This window comes from Bos javanicus, chromosome 14, assembly GCF_032452875.1.
Source record: "Bos javanicus breed banteng chromosome 14, ARS-OSU_banteng_1.0, whole genome shotgun sequence".
Taxonomy (NCBI): Eukaryota; Metazoa; Chordata; class Mammalia; order Artiodactyla; family Bovidae; genus Bos; species Bos javanicus.
The window spans coordinates 70,312,365-70,337,013 of NC_083881.1; the positions used below are offsets into that span (position 1 = coordinate 70,312,365).

At 42.2% G+C, this 24,649-nt stretch overlaps 1 protein-coding gene across 5 annotated transcripts in view; it reads left to right on the top strand.

Moving 5' to 3' along the window:
- CDH17 (cadherin 17) overlaps positions 1-24,649 on the top strand; it is an 88,946-nt gene that overhangs the window by 61,009 nt on the left and 3,288 nt on the right. For all 5 annotated transcript variants that reach the window (XM_061439362.1, XM_061439361.1, XM_061439364.1 and 2 more), the window contains 4 exons: positions 12,526-12,770; positions 17,190-17,320; positions 20,019-20,258; positions 24,447-24,563. In XM_061439362.1, coding sequence (XP_061295346.1) covers positions 12,526-12,770; positions 17,190-17,320; positions 20,019-20,258; positions 24,447-24,563 — 733 coding nt within the window. The remainder of the gene's footprint in view (positions 1-12,525; positions 12,771-17,189; positions 17,321-20,018; positions 20,259-24,446; positions 24,564-24,649) is intronic.

The following is a 24,649-nucleotide window of genomic DNA, read 5'->3' on the forward strand; positions in this document are numbered from 1 at the left end:
CTGACTGTCCGCAGAAAAGGTGACGATAGACCAGAACTGGAGTCCTGGAACTCTGAAGGGTGTAAGCTGCTGGACCAGCCAGATGCTACGCTCTTCTTCAAGAATGTATTTTTCCATCAAATTGCATGTCTTGAATACCACTGATATCACAAAAACCTCTTTGCAAGATCACTGTGCTAATTAACAAGCATTCCAGTGTAGCTTGAGACAGTGCTAGCTCAGAGCCTGTACCAGCTGCCTCTGGGGTGTGGCTCTGATTGGGGTCTTTCAAATGCTAAGTGCCAGCCAGCCCAGAGGTGTGGATCCCAGACCAGGATGCACTGATGTCAGCCAACCGCCCCTCGGGTGTGTGTCCTTGCCATGACAGGTGTGTTCATGCAGTTTTCAGGTTTTTAAACTTAGACTCTATTATGTGGTTTCTCTGGTGGCTCAGTGGTAAAGAACCTGCCTGCAGTGCAGGAGATACAGGAGGCATGGGTTCGATTCCTGGGTCAGGAAGATCCCCTAGAGGAGGGTATGGCATTCCACTCCAGCATTCTTGCCTGGAGAATCCCATGGACAGGGGAGCCTGGTGGGCTACACATCCACAGGGTCACAAAGAGTCAGACACGACAGAAGCGACTGAGCACGCACGCATGTGGTTTCTCACGCATAGCTTAGTTAACCTTACTTCTAACTCCCTCCTCATTAATGGCTTCAGAACCATTGTATTGGTCATTAAAAAAAAAAAAAATTAATCCCAGTGTTAAACTATCACGATCCTATCAGCACCTGTTCACCTGAATTAAATGTGCAAATGAAAGTGAAAGTCGCTCAGTGGAGTCCGACTCTTCGCGACCCCATGGACTATACAGTCCATGGAATTCTCCAGGCCAGAATACTGGAGTGGGTAGCCTTTCCATTCTCCAGGAGGTCTTCCCAACCCAGGGATCGAACCCAGATCTCCCCCATTGCAGGCAGATTCTTCACCAGCTGAGCCACAAGGGAAGCCCAACAACACTGGAGTGGGTAGCCTATCCCTTCTCCAGGGGATCTTCCGGACCCAGGAACCGAACTGGGGTCTCCTGCATTGCAGATGGATTCTTTACCAACTGAGCTATGAGGGAAGCTCTAAATGTGCAAATGGCAACAGGTAAAATTCACCGAGGAGCGCACACTCCACAACTGAAGCCCCTTTCGCTTCATGAAGCACTTCTGCACATACTCCTTTGCCTCTCAAGCTCATCCCGAGGGAGGCATAAACAGTCCCATCATCCAGCTGAGGTTCAGGCTCATGAGTTACAGTCAGCCGCTCTGCTAGATGAAGGAGCTGGGAACTTGACCCCTGGCTTCTGACTCCTTTCAGGAAAGGACTGCTGTGGCAGCCTGGGATTGCCATGTACTAGCTCTGCGACCTTGACACAAATGTTGTAACCTCTCAGACCTCAGTTTTCTGATCTGAAAACCTAAATTGGTAGAACCTTCTTGATGAGGATTCTGGAGGATTCAGTGCAAAAATACACACATAGCTTTTAAGACGTGTGAGGGCAGAAGCTAGGACTCTGGCTGTGGACAGATGAGACGTTTTCTCTTCTTGCCAAGGGTACCAAACTTGCCCGATCCCAGAGTGCCCTCTGGGGACAGCTGACTCTGGCTCTCTGGCGGGGGGCCTGGAAATCAGTCTTTTTAGCAAGTGCCCTGCAAAGGCTTTCTCCTCTACTCTTGAGTAATGACTGCACTTCAGGGTGGATACCAGGTGTGTGGGCTTTCCATCCATCGATTCTCCAACGCCAGCCTGGTGTCCTACAATGTAACTCAATTATGACACTTGTCTGTTGGGAGACAGCATCCGACCCCCCCAGGTTAAGGGCTCAGTCCCACTCTCCCACCCCACTTCAGAAGCCAGTAGTAAGTCCCAGGTTGTCCCCTGTTCTTCTGACTGACTGGCTATACATCAGAGGTTCACGACTCCCTCCTTAAGTTCCAACATTTGCTAGAACAGCTCACAGAGCGCACGGAAATGTATTTACCAATGTATCACGTAATAAAGGATATGATGAAGGATCCAGCGGAGCAGCCAGATGAAGAGATAGATGGGGTGAGGCCTGGGAGGACCCCGAGAGCAGGAGCTTCTATCTCATGGAGTTGAGCTGTGTGTCACTTCCCCAGCTCGTGGATGTGCTCACTAACCCAGAAGCTCTCTGAATGCCTTACTCTGGGGGTGTTTATTGAGGCTTCATCATTTAGACATGATTGATCATGAACTCAGTCTCCGGCCCCTGTCCCCTTCCTGGGAGGTGGAAGGGGTTGTGCTGAAAATCCCAAGCTTCTAACCATGCCTTGGTCTTGGTCTGGTAACCTGTTCCCATCCTGGTTACCAGGAGCCACCAAGAGTCACCTCATTAGAACAAAAGGTGTCCCGTTCACCCAGGAAATTGCAAGGGATTTAGGAGCTCAGTGTCAGGAACCAGAGGAAAAGACCAAGATATACTTTTTCTATGAATTCATATGCCGCAAGTGATGCTTGGGAATAAACACATTTTAGAACTGCTGTCCTCCCTGTCTTTACCGCCACCCTGAGCTCTGGCCTATTGAGTGATAGATCAGCATATTCTTGAGACCAAGCAGGTATCAGGAGCCAGGAAGGCTATTTCTCTGAGCCCTGCCAGACTCATCAATAACTCTCCTGAAATTGAAATTCGGAGGTTTGTTTTGGCTTTAATGTTTTTTTGATACAAATTTTGTCACTTCTTCATTATGGCTGGTCCTTTTGAATTCTCAGTACATGATGTATTTTTAAGCAGCTAGAATATCATGTGGAAAGCTAATGTGCGTTTTTTTCTCATCACTGATTATTGATGAAAATGTTAAATGTCCCCGGTCTCAGCTCCTTTCCTTCAGCACTTTATCTCTGCTTCCAGGTTGAATCTAAATCATGGGGTTGACCTTTCAAGCAGCCATGTACAGAAGAGGGATTGTGGCATAAGTGGGTGTTTTCTGCCTACCTGATGAGTAAGGTCGTGAGGGTCTCTTGACTTGACTCTGCAAGCATAGCCCTGTGTAGTGAAAGACAGGGCACATGGTTTGACAAAGCTTGTTCTTGATTAAACTCTGCTGGTTATCACTTGCTAATTTTAGTATCTTCCATTTCTAATTTTTTTCCTGGAAAATGTGGTTCCGTGTGTTTTCCTGGTGTGAAAGTTAAGTGGACTGACTGATAGCAAGCTGTTACTTCCATTCAGTAAGGGTTGAAGGAACACTGACACCGTCTCCTAACGGGCCTCCCTGCCCTGGTCAGATTGGCTCAAATCCACCCCTCCCCTAGCGGCTCCCAGAGTTAACTTCCTCCAGTACAAGTCCCACCTTGTCAGTCTTGTGCTCGCCGCCTCTCTCTGTTCATCAAGGATCAGGTCCCAGCTTCCTAGCTTGACGTGTACCATCTTCTCCATCACCTCTCTCTTCTCTCAGGTCACACATTCTGTCCTGCTAACTCCCGCTGCTCCTTATTTGCAGGTACACCATTTCGTTTCTGTATCCCTCACCTCTGTATCCCTCACCTCTGGTTTCTTATCTCTCACCTCACCTCACCCTCACCTTTCCGTGAAAGGATCGGAAAGCCAGGGAGGGGACTTAGGACCTGTTTGATGTAAGGATGAGGTGTGTGTCCTCTGCCCGAGCCCACAGAGTGCTGTGCTGCTTGTCTGAGCTTGGTCTTGGCTTGACCCACAAGGAACAGATTGACGCATCCTTGGTCCACATGGCCGGCTTGCTCTGGGGGCTGTTGGCTTCCTGCTCCATCTACCAGACTTTTAGTTTGATGGCCCTGCCCTCCTCCCCTGAGATGATGGGTGGATCCCTGGGAGTCAGACGCTCCAGGGTGCACACATCTCTTCCCAACTCCCCTGGGTGGGAAGCCCTATCCCACCATGAGATCTTGACCAAGAGGTCATCATGGGGTCATACCCTGTAGGCACTGGATGCTTATTTCTATGAAAATCCTCTCTTTTTACATCTCAGCTGGATTACAAAATTTTATACCCTGCATTTTAACAAGAGCCAATTCATTCTCAGATGACCTTGAGTCTTTACACATAATTCTTTCTCTTTCATATGAGGAAATTTTCTGTCTTACTTCCTTTTGAACTAGCAATTGGGTTGCGGATATTGTGTGTGTTTGTGTGTTCATGGAGGAGAGAGTTTCTAAAGAGTGAAGATTTTCTCCAGAATCTCTTTCCCACTGGAGCCTGCAAGGGCTTGAGAAGGACCAAGACCTTCTCATTTTTGTATTTCCTGATGGGTATACTATGCACACTGTCAGGGAAGTGATGAGAAGCAAAGAATGCAATACAGTTCCTCTTCTCAGACAGCTCATGGTCAGTAAGGATCTGGAATAGAGAAGCAAACAATTAGGATCCTGAGTTAAGTCCTATAAGATTACAGAAGGCATGGAGCTCATCTATTTGGGGATACAGAGTGGGATTTGGGGAAGATGGTATGCAGAGAACAGCACTAAGCCAACTTTTGACTGATGGGGAGAATTTTTTCAGATGTTGAGGGAAGAGTAGGCTGAGCTAATGCAGTCATGTGTCAGCTTTTCCTCTTTATGAAAGGAAAATACCATTTTTGTTTAACTGATGAGAAACTGATATAAACTAAAGTTAAAGAACTGACAGCTCCCCAAGAGATCCTGGGTCCTCCAGGCCTGGAAGAGTGAATAAAACAGGGCAGTTCCCAGAATCTATAATGTGCTTTTTGAGCTTTTCTCTGGTTCCTTCATCTTTTTGAGGTCATGGGTACCTTCGAGACTCTGACAAAAGCTACATTACCTCTCCTGATGAAAAAATTCATGTATGCACAAACATCAAAAATTCAATGGAGTAAGTTTAAGGATCAAATTGGCTTTATTAAATAATTCATAAATCAAGTGTCATTCCATTTAGCAAATAGAAAGGAGCTCCACCAAGCTGTAGCAAAGGAAAGATTTTTAAAGGTAGAATGGGAGTGGAAAAAGGAAATTATTGGCAAAGAATGTCTTGTTTCAGACAAGGTTGCCCTCCTAAAAGGAACAAAAGGGCCTACTGGGTTGATTACCTCACTAGGGCCGACCAGATTCAAGACTGACTGGTTAAAGTTGCATTCCTGGGGCAGGGATTGAGAATGCAATAAGTCAGGTATTAAGTTTTGTTGCTGACATGGGGTTTAGCACAAGTGATTCCATTTTGGGCCTGTTGTTTCTTTAAAGTGTGTACATGCTCAGTTGTGTCTGACTTTTTGCAACCCCAAAGAGCCCAACTCTTTGTGGACTGTAGCCCGCGAGGCTTCTCTGTCCATGAGATTCTCCTGGCAAGAATACAGGAATGGGTTGCCATTTCCTTCTCCAGGGGATCTTCCCAAGCCAGGGATCGAACTCACGTCTCCTGCGTCTCCTGCACCGCAGGTGGATGCTTTACTGATGAGCCACTGGGGAAGCCCTTTAACAGTTTCCCCATTTTGATCAGATTCTCACTTATCTGAGAAATGTGATAAAAACTTGAAGCATTAAATGCCACTATCAGATACTGCTCTTTAGTTCTTTCTTCTGTTGATCTTCTGTGTGATATTCACAGGTCATAATGGTTTTTTTTTGTTTTTTTTTTTTTCTACTTAATCCCTGTGATATTCACAGGTGTCAACTGCAGGTTTAGAGTTTTTAAGTTGGTCATTCTTTCTGTCCCCTTTCTGATGTTCTTAGTCTTAGTGAGACTTGGTAGTGAGTGGTTGTGAGCATGTATTTAAAGCTTTTGAGAGAATGCAGCACATGAGAGAGAGTACTCTGATTCTAACAAGCAGGATAATTCCTTGTGTTTGGAGTGTACCTTTGAGCCACGGCCCCCAAGACCCAAACCAATCAAATGCAAATAATTCAAAGAAAGACTCCATGGCAGGAGTCACCCTTTGAAGGCAAGTGGCTTGTTCAGTGATCTGATGATCCTGAATTTCTGCTGCCCCGAAAGTGTTTTCCAGGTATGGCAGGTGGTGTTGGCTACAGCATAGACATCTCCTTGCTCACCTGAAAGAGAATCAAGGGCTATCTTATATCAAGAACAACTTTGGCCAGAAAGTCTTAAGATTTTTGTTGGGCAGCTATTGCTCTAACAGTGAATTTTTCAATATTTTCAAGAATTAAGGAAAGGTTCCTAATCATATTCTGGTTTACATGCACTCTTAACCAAGGAGGGCTTCCCTGGTGGCTCAGACGGTAAAGAATCCACCAGCAAATCAGGAGACCTGGGTTCGATCCCTGGGTTGGGAAGATCCCCTGAAGAAGGGAAAGGCAACCCACTCCAGTATTCTGGCCTGGAGCATTCCATGGACTGTATAGTCCATGGGGTCTCAAAGGGTCAGACACGACTAAGCAAAATTCACTTCACTTCACTTAAGAAGAATGGACTGGCTAAAGAAAGGGAATCCTGAGTCATGAATACCTCTTGACAATTCCTTTCTAACTCATTTACTGATGTAAATCCAGGGAGTTCAACCAATGAGGTGTCTCAGTTGGTTTGTGAACACTCAGGGGCGCAGTTAGATAACCTAGGAGACGTTGCCTGATGACGATGTACCAGCCGTCTAGGTACATACAGAGAATGATAACCATCACAGACAAAAATAAATGCTGTCAGGACACAAATCGCTTCCATCGAGGCAGCACTGTTAGTGGGTTCACTCGTAGGGATAGTTAGTTGCATATGCCTGTTCAAGTTAGATGTCAGTTAGGTTTTCTCCCAGCCCCAAATCCTTGTTGTTTTAAATTTCAGAGGCTGCCTCCCTTAGCGACAGTCTGGGAGATACAGATGGTGGTTTACCTTTCCAGGCCAATGCCAGAGTGAAGGAAAGGGAAGGGAAAAAAAGAGAGTTTCATGTTCAGCTGAAATATGAAGTGTTGATCTGATGTCCTGGAAGGGAGCATCTGCCGCACTGTCAGCTGCCTCTCTTCCTAGTCAATCTGATTTGGAGATTCAGTATTTTTATAAAACCAGATGTCCGGTGGACCCCTCTTCAGCTGTGAGATGTGTATCTAAGGTTTAAGACTCTAAAGTTTGGCTGCCGTGTGGGGAGTAAGGAGGACCGGGCAGATCCCTTCCAAGGAGGTTCAAGGGCAGTCTTTGTTCTCACCGATTCCAATTCAGAAAGGTGGGAGACAACTGAAACATTAGCTTGGAGAGTTGTAGCCGGATATTTGAGGAAACTAGAAAAATTCAGGATCCAGTCCAGTTTATGGGTATATGTGTGCATGCCAAGTCGCTTCAGTCACGTCTGACTTTTTGCAACCCTATGGACTATACCTCGCCAGGCTCCTCTGTCCATGGGATTCTCCAAGCAAGAGTCCTAGAGTGGGTTGTCATGCCCTCCTCCAGGGGATCTTCCTGACACAGGGATCAACCCTCATTTTTTGTCTCCTGCATTGACAGTCGGGTTCTTTACCACTAGCGCCACCTGGGAAGCCGAGTCTAATGCGCTGTGCTGTGCTTAGTCACTCAGTCATGTTCGATTCTTTGTGATCCCATGGACTATAGCCTGCCAGGCTCCTCTGTCCATGGGGAATGTAAAGATTCAAATAGAATTTTTCTCTCTACAATTATTCCTGCTTTTTAAAAAATTCTTTATAAGGATAACCCCAGTAAAATAATTTTTTTTGCATTAAATTTGGCTTGATTATTTACATAAGCACAGCAAGAATAGTGATTGACCATGTAAGCTCATCAGAGAAGGCAATGGCAATCCACTCCAGTACTCTTGCCTGGAAAATCCCATGGATGGAGGAGCCTGGTAGGCTGCAGTCCATGGGTCGCTAAAAGTCAGATATGACTGAGCGACTTCACTTTTACTTTTCACTTTCATGCATTGGAGAAGGAAATGGCAACCCACTCCAGTGTTCTTGCCTGGAGAATCCCAGGGACGGGGAAGCCTGGTGGGCTGCCATCTATGGGGTCGCACAGAGTCGGACACGACTGAAGTGACTTAGCATAGCATAGCATGTAAGCTCATGCTGGAATCTTCAAAGCAAAGTACTCTCTGAGTCTATGCACATCTCTCTCAAATGTGACAATCCAGTCCAAGCCTTAGCAATGTAATCAATGTTTCCAAATGTGTTCCATTATGAGGAGAACAGATTCTTATTGAACATATGTGAATGACTACCTATATTGCCATGAAAAGAATATATTGAGAGTTTCTGAATTCTGGAAAGATCACCTAGAAAAAAAATGTCATTTTTGTTTAAAAAGGTATGATTTATCGATTGCTGTAAGTCATAGATTACTTAAAAGAAAACATTTCTTTAAATCTGGAAAAACAAAACATTAAGAAATATGTACTGTATTAGAACAGAAAGTCATACAAATTATAATCAACCTCCTCAGTTTATTTAGTTCAATGTAATTAATACTGGCTCTATTTTAATCTAGTTTTTCTGTTATTCTGGAATTCTTATCCAGTTTAGTTTTATGATTTTAAAGTGATCAGATATTGTAGAATACCTGTCAGAGTCCTTTTTATGGATTTCTCTGAAGATGAAATAGTTTTGTAGGAACATTTCTGCAAAAGCATCAGAATACAATAATTAACTATCTGTAAATGACAAAATCCTTAAAATGTCCATTATCAAATATCTGATAAGAATTCATTGTAATGGAATTGACAAGAAAATTTGGTAATTTTTGCAATGAGTAATGTTTAAGATAACTAGAATTATGACTGATAACATCATACCAGGAAATAATAGATTTCCAGGAATCTTGTATAATTTCTATAACATTTACATACCTGTGTAAATATAACATAAAGAAGGTTTGGACTTCCCTAGTGGTCCAATGGACATGGGTTCGATCCCTGCTCTGGGAAGATTCCACACGATACATTAAAACCATGCACAACAACTGCTAAAGCCCATGCACTTTAGAGCCCATGGTTTGCGTGAGAAGCCTGAGGATGGCAACTAGAGAGTGGCCTCCGCTCGCTGCAACTAGAGAAAGCCTGTGTGCAATGAAGACCCAGCACAGCCAAAAATAAATACATTTTTTTTTTAAAAAAGAAAAAAGCCTGAACACTCAAATCATTAAAAAAAAAAAAAAAGGCTTAGTATTACTTGTTTGACAAAGTTTTCCATGTAATTTAACATTTCAAATAATCTTAATTAGTGGAACATCTCTCTTTTTATAAGGAGAAAGAAAATGTCTTTTCTGATTTTTCCAAAGTACCTCTGGAAAATCCCAAAATTATTTCCAGGCCAAAAAGACTTCACTTAGAATTTGATTTTGGGAAGTTCTGTCAAAAAATTCAAAAGATTTGGACACAACTAAAAAGGATCACAGATCATTATGAAACAATACTTAATTATCCAATTAATTATTTCAAGAGCAAATGCAGTAAGTTACGTACTTCTGAGCCAAATTTTGCTTTTCTAATGTTGAGACAACTCAGTTTACTTAAATAATCAAAGACATGATAATAAAGATATAAAGCACAAAAAATTATTTTGATAAAACACAAAGTCTTTGCTTTCTAAACAGATTTTTTAAAGATTAAAAAAAGCTTTTCAAATTTCTCATAAAGAGTAGATCTTTTTTATTAATAGATCTAATAAAATTTGTCCTTTTAGCAGATGAAATAAAATTAAGTTTAGCCTTTTTTTTTTTTTTTTTTTTTACGTTGTGCTCTTTATTGCCAAAAATAAAAACTTTCAAAAGACAACTACTGTTAATAAATAACCCTTCCTTTCTGTACTAGATTTCCGGTTTTCTCCAGGCTTCTCCTGCCAGGTTGCCTAATTAACTGTGTTGGGTGTGTGCCTACCTACAGGGCTAAGGGTCAAGGCCAGATCTTCATTAAGGTCCTTGTCCTCTCCCCTGCCCCCACCACACAAATTAAATCATCTGGCCATTGTTGGTGAAGATTGAAACTGATGGGTAGAGAACAAAATACAAGGTTTACTGGGGGGAAGAGGGGGATAGCCTAGGACTAACACTACTCTTAAGAGGTTCTCAAATTCAGGACACTTGAGAATCTGAGTGAAAGGCCAGTAGGGTGGCCGAGGCAGGGACTGGAAGGGCGCTCGTGCAGCCCGAGTCAGGATTCAGAGTCAGTCCCTACACACGAGCCTACAATGGTGAGCGCTCCAACTCATGAACAGAAAGGGTTCGAAGTAAAGAGCTGAAATGACCCAAAGGTGCGAGTCCAGCTCAGTGGTTGTCAACAGGGGAGCCCTATGGCCCCCGAGGCACACTGGGAGACAGGGTGGAAGGAGTGTTTCAGGGAGCACTGCTGCCAACCTACAGGAAGGCCCAGGGATGCTAAATGAAGGGGAAAACTGTCCTGCCGGCAATGGCAGTGGCGCCCCCGGTGATCTGTAACCGATCGAGGCTGGCATGGACCTACCCCTCCCCGATGCTGCCTTGCTAATTGGTACTGAAGGCTTGCCAAGAAACTTGAGCAACAGCTGTCCAGTGCCCAGGAGCCAAAAAGAGTCTCAGAAGAGACCTGAAATCCAACTGTTTTGCTCAAACAGGTGAGCTGCAGCTAGTTTATGGTGAGGACGTCACTCTGGATCTCGTGGCTTAACTGGGTCTGTAAATCACTCAGCTTCTTCTTTAATGCAGAGAGGTTTTAGCTTTATGTAAGAATATTTTAGTATTTAAACTTATTTTAAAACTCTTGAAATAACAATTAATTTTTTTAGCTAACTTGACCGCACAGGATTTCCTCTTTTTTCCTCTTTTTCTTTCTTTCATTCTTCTTTATTTTCTATGTCCATAGTTTTCCCTTAATTTTTCTCCTTCCTATTTTAAAATAACTAGAGAAAAAAACCACTTTTATTTCCCTCAACAAAATATATTGCCATACCTCATACCCTTTTTAACCAAAAAAAAAAAAAAAAAAAAAAGCCTCCCAAACAAAAAATACCTCCTATTTTCCTTGCATACACAATTATTTCTTATTGTTTTAAATTACATGAGTGACTGAGCTTGCACACGTTAGAATTCTTACACTTAGAAGCCTTAATTTATAGTGAACACTTGCTAAGCAATTATGAACTGTTACCCTAGCATTCTTTAGACTAGCAAATTTATGAATATATTTCATAATTTTTAGAAAAACATGCTTCCTCATAGTAAACATTTTTAATGTGGCACTAGCCATATATACTAATAGATCCAAATATCTTTAGTTCCTCTGCAAAAAGAAACCAAAGTGGGTAAAATTTATGTTCAGTAATTAATGTTTTAGTATTTTATCTTACTTAGAAGTGATCTAGATGTTCAGTGAACTTCTGTGGAGGGGAGCAGTAGGAATTACATGAGTCCTGTAGTCTTTTTTGGATACCTTTTATATCTCTAATTTTTTATCAGGCTTTTGCAATGAAATTATTTTGGAATTTTGAAGTCTTTTGGAGGCTTCTTCATGCCAATTAAAATAGGTATTCCTTGCTTTTAAGTGCTCTTCTTAAATGTTCTTGTCTAATTGGAACATTCCTCTTAATGGCTGTTGTAATTCTCCTTATGGAGAAGGCAATGGCACCCCACTCCAGTACTCTTGCCTGGAAAATCCCATGGACAGAGGAGCCTGGTGGGCTGCCGTCTATGGGGTCGCACAGAGTTGGACACGACTGAAGTGACTTAGCAGCAATTCCCCTGAAGACTGAAAGCAGTTTGCTAGGAAACTTAGCAGCGTTCGGAGTTCAGCTTCCATTTCTTTCTGCTCAGCCATGTTTGGGGCCCCAGTTTGATGGTAACCATACCAAGTTCTCACGTACAAAATTTTAGGTTGTCTTTAGTAAGGTTTTGGCCATTTTGAGGGGTAGGTATTTATAGTTTCTGAGATAGTTTTTAGATGTAAAATGAGCAAGTATGCTCTAGTTTATGCTAACCTCTCCCACCCGCCAAGAGTTTAAGTTCTTTTATTTTGAAATGCGAATCCTGAGGTTTCTGGGAAATCATTCTCCATACAATCTGGTTGCTGCCGTGTCCAGCTCTGCAAGCCCATGGACTGTAGCTGCTTCAGCCTCCTCTGTCCATGGGATTCTCCAGGCAAGAATACTGGAGTGGGTTCCCATTTCCTTCTCTAGGGGATCCCCTGGACCCAGGGATTGAACTTGCATCTCCTGCATTGGCAGGTGGAATTCTTTACCACTGATCCACCAGGGAAGCCCCACACCATGTGGAAATCTCTGTATAAGCATTTCCCAGTGACTTCTGAGAACTGTCTTGAGAGAATCAATAAATTTCTGATGAATGAATGAATTATCCCAGGATTAAATAAATTGGAGGAGTGCTGTACTGATTCCCTCTTCTAGGAGAGTCAGAACACACATTAGCATATTCAAAGTCCTGGTAAGTCCCATAGCAAAAGCTTCTCCATGGCTCTGCTATCCAGAGAAAGAAGTTTTTGCTGACACTAGATTAAGAATGGATGCTCTGTCAGAGCGTTTTTTAGGGCGCCTTGGGGAGGGGGCGGATTTTAAGGGAGTTAATTATCCCCCAATTGATTTTCCTTCTTTTTCCCCCTGTACAGCCTCTTGATTTTGAAACAGTAGCCATTCATAATATTGTAGTCCAAGCAGAAAATCCTGAGCCTCTGGTGCCTGGTGTACAGTATAATGCCAGCTCTTCTACTACCTTCAGACTGACGGTGACAGATGTGAATGAGGCCCCGCAATTTTTCCAACAAATATCTGAAGCAAAAGTCAGTGAGGCTGTGGCTAAAGGCACAAAAGTGGGCAACATGACTGCCAAGGATCCGGAAGGTCTGGACGTCAGGTAGAGAGGAGCTGTGCTGGGAAGCTTGGCTGGGTGCTGTAGTCACAGCCCATGGGAGGAGGAAGGGCTGGGGGGCGGGTGGGCAGAGAAGCTGGCCTGACTTGAGGGCTCTCCCCTAAAGGAGCAGCCAGGGATCTGAAGCTGTGTCCCAGTGTGCTTGGTGAATCTGCCCTTGGTTTCGGCAGGTGCCAGTCACCTTGGGGGCATCGGGGAGCATCCAGACTTGGGAGTGGGAAGCAGGTCAGATTCCAGCCCAGCCTGCCTACTTCAGTTCCCAGCTGAGAGCTGGGGAGTCCAGGAGGTGGGGCTGGACCAGTCACAGGGTCAGGGTCCGGAGACAAGCTCCAGCTCCTGAGGCAGATGGGCGTTCTAGACAGCAAAATAAAGCAGAAACCTGACGGGGTGGACTCAGCCACCTGAGAGGGTGAAGGGAACCTTCTCCATGAAGAGCTCTTCAGAGCAGGTCCAGGGCAACAAGATTCACTCCGGAGCTCAGCCCTGGAAAGGTGAGTATGTGGGCTAAGACGGTTAGACAAGATGTGTAAGTATTTCCATTTTAGTAGTTCTCATTTGTTTTTCAGGGTGATAGAACCCACACAGATTTTCCTTAAATATATGCAACAATAATAAAAATTTCCAAGATAACAGATGTATGTGTATACATCCATGTCTGTATCAATACCTATAATCTTCTTAAGATCATCTCGTTAATAAGCCCAAGGACAGGACTTGATCCTGGATCTTTTGTTTCTATTGTATAACATCAGCCCTACTGTCCATGGCATGACAAATATTTTAGCATGGCTTAAAACCTATGCAAGTGATTATGAATGTTATGAATGACAATTCCTTAAGTGTCTCTAAATATTTGAGGGGAGTCTTGCCTTCCACTGAGTGATCCTTTTGGTACCTGGAATCAGCTTCAAGACGTTTTTCTGATTGTCGGAGTAAAGTTCCCACCTACTATTTTACACTGCAAGCATGTATCAACTTTCACAAAGACAGATAAGAGAAAGGAAAGAAGAGATGTGTTGTACTGGATGGTTAGTGTAGATACTACTGTGTACGTCAGAGTCACTAAGCCTGATGGGGCACAAAATGTTCCTAATTTTACAACAGTTTACTCTTTAACAAATGCTCCCATCTCCTTCATGAGAATGCCATGAGAAAGTCATTGGTCAAGGGCAAGTGAGTAAAAATTTGAGTTTATGAGTGGAGAAAACAAAGTTATTTAAGAACATTCCTCAGATGTTCATTCTTTCATCTGAGGAAATGATGTGATGTATGTACTATTAAGTTAAAATCAGGAAGATGAGTAAGAAAGATAATGTCCTGGCAGAAACAAATGAAAAGAGTACTTCATGAATGGAGAGTAATCAATAGTTGGATGCTAGGAGTAAGTCAGTTAAGATTTAAGGATAACTCCAGAGCTGCTGCTAAAACCTGAGCAATTTAATTCTCTTTCTTTTAGACCCACAAACTTGGAATCCATTAGCACCCAATGGATCCTAATCCAATCTATCAGTAAATATTAGTGATTCTTTCATTGAACTATATCCAGAATTGACCTGCTACTCATCACTTCCTCAGTGATCCAGGCCACATTATCAACTCTTCCACCCCACTCACTGCAATGAGAGTGGGTCTTTAAAAAAGTAAAATCACGCAACTCCTCTGAAAACCCTCCAGAGGGTTTCCATCTCACTCAGAAATCCCGACTACATCAGTTCAGTTCAGTCCCTCTGTCGTGTCCGACTCTTCGTGATCCCATGGGCTGCAGCACGCCAGGCTTCCCTGTCCATCTCCAACTCCGGGAGCTTGCTCAAACTCATGTCCATCGAGTCAGTAATGCCATCCAACCAAACACAGGCAATTATTAATTCACTGCCCATACACAGAGCCTAACACAGTGCTTGGCATATAGAATATTCTAACACTGGGAAACAATTAGTGTGAACCAACAACATTATTACTTTTTAATCATTCTCCTACTCCCAGACATGTAGGTTGTTTCCAGTATTTTTTAACTTATAGAAAATAATTCGTTTTTAAGACTTCTATTAAATTGTTTCTTAATTTGGAGAAAATTTCCAGAGGTGGGGTTTTTTTAAATTTAAAGATACAGACATCCTTATGGCTATGCGCTTTGTTCCCAAAAGGCTGTAGCCATCTGTTTTCCTTTGGTTCTAGACTTTTCTCGCTCAATTTCACCTTTCATGCACCTACCAATGAGTTCCACTGAAAACACAAACATGACTAGGTCACCATCCCATGCCTGCCCATCGCTTCCCACGACCCAGCTCCTTCCATCCCTTGAGCTTCATCCTTTGCCATCCACTGTGCCCTATTTTTATCCCTTCACTACTGGAATGTCTGATGCCCCCACATCCTAAGCTATTCCTTGGCCTCTCTGCCTTAGTTCCTGCAATTCCTTCTGCTTAAAGCATCCTTCTTTTTCTCGCTTTAGTTAATGTCTACTCTTTCAGATGTTTCAGAAAAACATCTATTTCTGCTTTATTGACTATCCCAAAGCCTTTGACTGTGTGGATCACAATAAACTGTGGAAAATTCTGAAAGAGATGGGAATACCAGACCACCTGACCTGCCTCTTGAGAAACTTGTACGCAGGTCAGGAAGCAATAGTTAGAACTGGACATGGAACAACAGACTGGTTCCAAATAGGAAAAGGAGTCCGTCAAGGCTGTATATTGTCACCCTGCTTATTTAACTTCTATGCAGAGTACATCATGAGAAACTCTGGACTGGAAGAAGCACAAGCTGGAATCAAGATTGCCGGGAGAAATATCAATAACCTCAGATACGCAGATGACATCACCCTTATGGCAGAAAGTGAAGAAGAACTAAAGAGCCTCTTGATGAAAGTGAAAGAGGAGAGTGAAAAAGTTGGCTTAAAGCTCAACATTCAGAAAACTAAGATCATGGCATCCGGTCCCATCACTTCATGACAAATAGATGGGGAAACAGTGGAAACAGTGGCTGACTTCATTTTTCTGGGCTCCAAAATCACTGCAGATGGTGACTGCAGCCATGAAATTAAAAGACGCTTACTTCTTGGAAGGAAAGTTATGACCAACCTAGACAGTATATTCAAAAGCAGAGACATTACTTTGCCAACAAAGGTCCATCTAGTCAAGGCTGTGGTTTTTCCAGTAGTCATGTATGGATGTGAGAGTTGGACTATAAAGAAAGCTGAGCACAGAAGAATTGATGCTTTTGAACTGTGGTACTGGAGAAGACTCTCGAGAGTCCCTTGGACTGCAAGGAGATCCAACCAGTCCATCCTAAAGGAGATCAGTCCTGGATGTTCATTGGAAGGACTGATGTTGAAGCTGAAACTCCAATATTTTGGCCACCTGGTGAGAAGAAGTGACTCATTTGAAAAGACCCTGATGCTGGGAAAGATTGAGGGCAGGAGGAGAAGGGGATGACAGAGGATGAGATGTTTGGTTGGATGGCATCACTTACTCAACAGACATGCGTTTGAGTAAACTCCAGGAGTTGGTAATGGACAGGGAGGCCTGGCATGCTGCGGTTCATGGGGTTGCAAAGAGTCAGACATGACTGAGTGACTGAACTGAACTGAACTGAACTCTTTCAGGAGAGGGTTCCCTGGTGCCTCAGCTGGTAAAGAATCCGCCTGCAATGCAGGACGCCTGGGTTTGTTCCCTGAGTTGGGAAGATCTCCTGGAGGAGAGCATGGTAACCCACTCCAGTATTCTGGCCTGGAGAATCTCCACGGACAGAGGAGCCTGGTGGGTTGCAGTCCATGGGGTTGCAAAGATTCAGACATGACTGAGCAACTAAACACAGCACAGCTCACTTTTTCAGAAAGTCTTCTCTGATTCCCATTACCTTATCTGGAATTCCACATGGACCTGACAATCATCACACTAGAATTATCTGTCTCTGTCTCCTCCACTGGCCTGACAACCCCCTTTGGTAATTTCCTCTCTTGGTCCACAGCCTGATGTTTGCTCTCTCTCAGCAGATGTCTGTTGAATGAAGAGTTCACCGTGCCTCTGAGTATTCACCTATTCACATATATCCACCAATGAGTGTTCACGTTTTCTTAGAGGGCATGGTTTTAATGGACAATTCCAGGTTGTTTTATTTGAAAAAGAAGTTTAACTTTTTTCACTAGAGGTTGTGACTCTACCTTTTAAAAAAAAAAATTAAAACAAGTACAAAAACCACTTTGTAGGGATGAACAAATCCTTCTTTTGAAGGCAGATGGTAGGCAAACAAAGCATTAGTAATATTAGATTATGCTTCTTTATATATGTTGTCAATAGTCTGCAAGGGACAGTGCTGATATAACAGCGTAGAGGTGCATAAACTATCTCCACGTTTTCATGCAGGGTAACGTGGGCTTTCTTTCGCTCTTTTCTCTTACTGAAGTTATTCACTGAGAGGCGACAAGAGAGGCTGGCTAAGAATTGACCCCGCCACTGGTGAGATCTTCAGTGTGGCGCTGCTGGACAGGGAAGCTGAAAGTCTGTATCGGGTACAAGTGGTGGCAACGGAAGTAGGTGAGCCAACACAAATACGGAAAAGGTAACACAAGTGATCAGGGGCTACGTCAACAGAAGTGGGAGGGAAGGCGAGGTGAGTGGGAAACTCCACTGGGTTGAACGGTCAGAATATCTGCCAGTGGAGAAACAGAAGAGGACAAACACGGAGGGAAGGGTTCACCCCGCCATGGCTGTGTTCCGGGTGAGAACCCTCGTGACTGCTGCGGGGCTCTTTCCAGCCGGGCTGCCCCTGGAGGCTGGCAGGGCTTCAGGGCTGCTGCTCCCTCTGTGGGGTCCTGCAGGGACCACGGCTTCTAGGAAGGTTCCTGTGACCCCACTGAACTACCCCGCCTTCCTCCAAAGTGGCTGTGGGTTTCTCCAGGGAGCGGGATCAAACCACCATGTAGTATATAGAATTATATGGTGGTGGTGGTTTAGTCGCTAAGTCTTGTCCGATTCTTGTGACCCCATGGGCTGTAGCCCACCAGGCTCCTCTGTCCATGGGATTGTCCAGGCAAGAATACTGGAGTGGGTTGCCATTCCTTCTCCAGGGGATCTTCCCGACCCAGGAATCAAATCGGGGTCTCCTGCATTGCAGGCAGATTCTTTACTAACTGAGCTATGAGGGAAGCCCCAGAATTATATAATATATAGTAATATACCTGCCTGACTTACCAAAAAAAAAAAAAAGAGAGAGAGAGAGAGAGAACTGAACAAAGTATGACTAAATAAACACAGATTTAGAGCAAAGAAAGAAACTTTCAAAATGTAGAGCCCAGGTTTGGGAGTAGGGGAATGGGGAAAATTCCAGTAGGTGGGAATCATGAAAATGGTCCCTGTCTGTAAAAAGCTGAAGAACAGCAAAGTACTGTAGTCATGTTAAACCAAGGAAGCTAGACCCGCAGATGTGTGTGCTGAATCTGAAATGGTTGTGGGTGAGCGCACGGACCTCGCTGAGGTGGGTTGGGGACTCTCTCTCTTGCTTCTAGTTAATGTGCTTCTAACACATACCACTATCACACTCTACACATTTAACTCTTGATTTTAAAAGCTCCCGATTTAATCAGCAGAAAGTTTCTGGTGAAATCTTTGTGCTCTGCCTTCTGCTAAAATGTACCGTGGGGTCAGCACTTCACTTTGCTGCTGCTGATGCTGCTGCATCACTTTAGTCGTGTCCGACTCTGTGCGACCCCATAGACAGCAGCCCACCAGGCTTCCCGTCCCTGGGATTCTCCAGGCAAGAACACTGGAGTGGGTTGCCATTTCCTTCTCCAATGCATGAAAGTGAAAAGTGAAAGTGAAGTCGCTCAGTCGTGTCTGACTCTTCGAGACCCCATGGACTGCAGCCTACCAGGCTCCTCCGTCCATGGGATTTTCTAGGCAAAAGTACTGGAGTGGGGTGCCATTGCCTTCTCCTAGACGTGTCCTAAAGCCTCTCACAGTTTAGAAGTGTCAGGAATCAAAAACAGGGTTCAAAACTCTGCCCGGTGTGCAGTTGTTGGCCCTGGACTGATCCGTGTCGATGAAATGACTTCAAGAACCCGGTAGCTCTTCCTCCTTTGGTTATGCAGACAGCTGGCAAGAAAAGCAGGCAAATAGAATTTACAGGAATTGAAGCGGGCTGGAGTCAGAAATTGTAAGAACATCAGGGAGAATGAGAACCATCAGCGTCACTGCTGTACTGACCGTCTCCTTCTAAGCACTTACCCCTCACACAACACTATGGGGAGGGATTATTATTGATTATATTTGATGTATGAAGAAACCAAGATACTGATAAGTAACCCGCCAATGATCACACAGTTACTAATTGTTCAGGCAGCAAGGTCAAAATTTTTACCATGGTACCCCAGCAAATAACATTTGTACAGCTCTGTACAATTTTCTAAGAATACTACATGTTGGATCCTCATATAGTCACATTTTACAGCTGAAGAAATGAGACTTAGAAAAGTTTTTTTTTTTAATTTATTCATTTATTTTTGGCTGCGGCACTTGGACTTCTCTAGCTGTGGTGTGCAGGCTCAGCTCGGTAGTTGTGGAGTGCAGGTTTAGGTGCCTTGCAGCTGGTGGGATCTTACTTCCCCGAGTAGGAATCAAATCCTCACCCTCTGGACTGGAAGGCAAAGTCTCAACCACTGGACCACAGGGAAGTCCTGACGCTTAGAAAACTTAACAACCACACCTAAGTCAGTGATGAGGAGCAATTGAAGTTGTGGGCTCTAGAGTCAGATCTCTTGAGTTGGAAGACTCTCCACTGCTGTGTGACCTTGGGCAAGTCACACAACTTCTCTGAGCTCCAGTCTTCTCATCAATAAATGCATGCAGAATTGTTTTGAAGTAACATGTATAAAACATTAGCACATAATTCTTGGGGGTGTGCGTGTGTGCTCAGTTGTGTCTGACTCTTTGCAATTCCATGGACTGTAGCCCGCCAGGCTCTTCTGTCCATGGAATTTTCCAGGCAATAATACTGGAGTGGGTTGCGATTTCCTCCTCCAGGGGATCTTCCCGACCCAGGGATCGAACTTGTATCTCCTGCGTCTCCTACACTGGCAGGCAGATTCATAATCCTTAGTTATTTTTATTATCAAGACTTTTAAAGCAGAAAATGAAACTAGGTCTGAATTGTAAAATTTTTTTTAAGGAAAGGAAATATCTTTTCTGATTGAGAGAATGAGAACAGACACCGTATTTCAATGATTCAATTCCTTAGGTGGATCCTACTTGAGCTCCACGGCGCAATTCCACCTGACCCTTACCGATGTGAACGACAATCCCCCACGGCTGGTCAAGGAGTACACAGGCTTGTTCTTTTGCTATCCCCCCAAAGCACCCGGAAGTCTCATTTTTGAGGCCACCGATGATGATGAACTGACATTTCGGGGTCGACACTTTACATTTTCCCTTGGCAGCGAAAGCTTACAAAAAGACTGGGAAGTTTCCAAAATCAATGGTGAGTTGTCAAAAGAACATTGAGAAAAACACTGATGGGCGATGAAATGAGTTTTTAATTTGCCTTGGTGTGTGTGCAGCACTCAACACAGAGCTTTCTTCCCCGCTCCAGAAAGGAAGTTCATGCTGTGGAAACTTGCACAGGCAAGCTCTCCAGAGGGTTGAAAGCCCCCAGGGTTGGGAAAAGACAGATTGTTAACACTCAGTGTCCCCTTTGGTGTAAACGAACAGTTGGACAGTAGTTGGTGTACATGAATTGTTTTCCAATCAGAGCAGCATTGCAAAACAACCAGTGGCAGCTGAGAAACAGATTTTGTCCTGATCTTTTAAAAACAGCTTTATTTAAATATAATTGACATACAATTAACAGCATATATTTAAAACATACAGTTTTATAAAAGTTGATATAAGTATGTGCCACTGAAGCCATCAGCACCATCAGGTAAGACGACTCCACCAGCTCCACCAGGTTTCTTCATGCTCTGTTGCAATCCCTATTTTCTACCCCACGCTGTTCATCCCTCAGTCAATTCAGTTGCTCATCGTGTCCAACTCTGCGACCCCATGGACTGCAGCAGGCCAGGCTTTCCTGTCCATCACCCCCAAGTAACCACTGATCTGCTTCCTGTCACTGTAGATTGGTTTGCATTTTCAAGAGTTTTATGTAAATAAAATAACAGCGTGTAATTTTTTTTGTTTGGTTAATTTCACTTAGTATACTTATTTGGAGATTTCACCGTGTTATTGCATATATCAACACAGCACTCATTTGTATTGCAGAGGAGTATTCCATTGTATATCATGATTTATTATTCATTGACTTATTATTACTTAAATTGCTTCCATTTTTTTGCCATTTCAAATAAAGCTGCTATGAACATTTGTGAAAAAGTACTTTGTAGGAGCCTGTGCTTCCATTTTTCTTGGTTAAATACCTGGAAGTGGTCATATGGTAGCTATATGGTCAAATTTTAAGAGGATATAAAATTGCTTCCCAAATAGTCTGTAATATGTTACATTTCCACCAGTGAACGAGAATTCTAGTTGCTTAATATTCTTCCCAATGCTTGTTATGCTCAGTCTTTTTAATTTTAGCCATTGTAGTGGGAGTGTAGTATTTCATTATGGTTTTAATTTACATGGCCCCAATGACTGATGGTGTTGACCAGCTTTTCATAAGCTTATTTGCCATCCATATATCCTCATCAGTGTAGTGTCTGGTCAAATACTGTGCCTGCTTAAAAAATTTAGCAAAGGTTTGACTTCTGTTGTGGTCTTTGTCAGATATATGTTTACAAATATTTTTTTCCAAGGCACTGTTATATTTTTATTTTGTAACAGTACCTTTTGGAGAGCAAATTAAGTTTTTTTGATGAAATCTAATTTATTGATATTTTTCCCTTATAATTTGTGACTGTTTTGCATATTCTTTAAGAAGTTTTTGCCAAGGTCACTAAAGTTTTCTGAGATTTTTTTCTTCCAGAGGAAGAGAAAGCTATGGTTTTAGCTTTTACAATTAGCTCTATGATCCATTTCAAGTTAATCTTTCTTGCATGTATGGTAAATGTCAAGGTTCATTTTTTTAAAAATATGGCTAATTATTTAAACACTGTTTATTGAAAATATCCTTTTCACATTGAATTGTCTTGGCAGCTTTGTCAAAAACCAAGTGACCACATGTACATGGGTGTATTTCTGGACTCTCTTCTGTTTGATTGAGTTCTTTGTCTATAGCAACACCATAATGTTTTGATAATTTCAGCTCAATAATAAGACTTGAAATCAGGTAGTGTCAATGTCCTCGTTTTGTTCTTTTTCAAGTTTATTTTGCATATCTATATAATTTTTCGAATTAAGCTTGTCTGTTTCTACCCCCAAAACCTATGCTGGTTGTGACTGAGATAGTATGAATCGGTGCTTGAATTTGGGGGACAATTTAAATCTTAACAAAACTGAATTTCCCAATCCATGAATATGATTATGTCTCCACTTATTTAGGTCTTCCTAATTTCTCTGAGCAATGTGTTTTAATTTTTTAAGTATAGTTTTACAAAATTTCCCCTGAACACTTCATATTTTTATGCTGTTATAAATACTTAAAATTTTTAATTCCAGCATATAGAAATATAACCGATGATTTTCTTATACTGATCTTGTAGCGTATAACATTGCTGACTTCACTTGTAAGTTCTCTCTCCCTTGTTTCCTTACATTTTCATAGTTTTTCTACATGTTGTCTGTGAATCATTATAGCTTTATTTCCTTTCCAATCTGGATGGCTTTTTATATGTTTAGCTTGCTTTCTTACTGGTTAAAATCACCAGGACAATGTTCAATGAAGGTAGTGAGAGAAGAAACAATTCGGCTTCTGATCTCAGGGAGAAGGCATTCAGAAGTCTCTCACCGTTGGGTTTAAGGTTAGCTATAAGTTTTTGTAGATGTCCTTTATCAGAGTGAGGACTTTATCTTTTACTCCTAACTTGCTGAGAGGTTGTTTTTTTTTTTTAATGAAGTATGATCCTAAAAATTTCAGGTGTTTTTTCTGCATCTGTTTAGATGATTGTTGGTTAATTTAGGTTTTTGTTGTTTTTGTCTGTTAGTTGGTGAAATATTTCAGTCAACTTTTGTATCTTAATTCAGTCTATTCCTGAGATAAGGCGTACTTGATGGTGAAATATTAGCATTTTTATGTGATTGGATTCAATTTGCTGAAATTTTAAGACTATTTCTGTCTATATTCATAAGGGATATTGGCCTGTATTTTCCCCTTATGGTGCCTTTGTCTGATTTCGGTATCAGAGTAGCACTGGCTGCACAGAATGATTTAGAAAGTGTTCTACCTCTTCAATTATCTGGAAGAATTTGTGTAAAATTGCTTTTTATTTTTTCCTTCAAGTTTGATAGAATTCACCAGTGAAGGCTTCTGACTCAAAGTTTTCTTTGTAGGAAGTCTTAACTATAAATTCTATTTCTTTAATAGATAAGGGACTACTCAAGTTATAGATTTATTTTTGGTTGAGCTTGCTAGTTTGTGTCTTTCAAATGATTCTCTATTTCAATAGATTTGTCTAATTTATTGGCATGAAGTTGTTCATAATATTTTATTACTTTTAATAATTACAGAGTATGTAGTGATATCACTTCATTCTAATATTGGAAATTTTTGCCTCTTTTTTGGTCTTGATCAGTCTGGCTAGAGGTTATTAATCACACTGAACAAGCTTTTGGTTTCATTGATTTTGCCTTATTTTTTGTCTTATATTTCATTGCTCAGATCTTTATTATTTCCTTTATTCTTCTTATGTTGTTTTTAACTTGCTTTTTGGTACTGCTTTTATTCAGATGGAAACTGAAGCAACTGAGAATTTTTTTCTTTGTTAATGTGAGTATTTGGTGTTATAAATTTATCTCAGTGTCGTATTAGCTGTATTCCATAAAGTTTGATGCGTTTTCATTTTCATTCAGTTCAAAACACTTTCTAACTTCCCTTTAGATTTCTTCTATGACACATGGATTATTTAGAAGTAGGGTATTTTGTTCTCATATATGTGGGGATTGCCCACATCTTCCTGGTTACTGATTTCTAATTTAATTCCATGGTGACCTGAGAACATGTGATTGGGGTACTTTTAAACTTACTCAGTTTTTCTTTCAGTACTTTACAAACATTGTGTTCTGGATTGTATTGGTTCTTCTTTGTTCTTTTGAGTATAATATCCTTTTTTCTCTGGATACCTTTAAGATTTTCTTTTTCACTAGTTTTCAGTAAATTGAGTATTATGTGTAATTGTTTATTTTTCTTTTTCCTGAGATTTGCTGATCTTCTTGGATCTGAGGATTTAGAGTTTCCATCAAATTTGGAAAAACGTTAGCAATTACTTCTTCGAATATGCTTTCTAATTCAGTGTTTTTGACCACTTTATGGAACATAACTACCAGGAGTAATGACAGCCTACTGCACTTGGTGTTTGTTTCTACAGCGAAGTCAGGAATTGAGAATTTGATGGATGCCTCAGCATCCTTTTTAACATTATGGAGGGTACCTGTGGAGTGGTGATACTTGGGGTAGTTTAACTCACACTTTCATCTAACCATTCATGTTTGAGGCAGAGATGAGCTTTATTCCTGCTCATCCAGGGGCCCACAGTTGTGTTTTCATGTCAGTCATTTTTTTCCCCTATTCTGACAGGAACTCATGCCCGCCTCTCCACCAAGCACACGGGCTTTGAGGAGAGAGTTTACAACATCCCAATCCGCATCGGTGATGGTGGCCGGCCACCCTTGGAAAGGACTGTCTCTTTGCCAGGTAGATATTTTGCTGCAGGCAACTTGGGATAATGTTGTCTCTCAATATGATAATTTGTGAGGATTCTTATCTTTAATACAGGATTC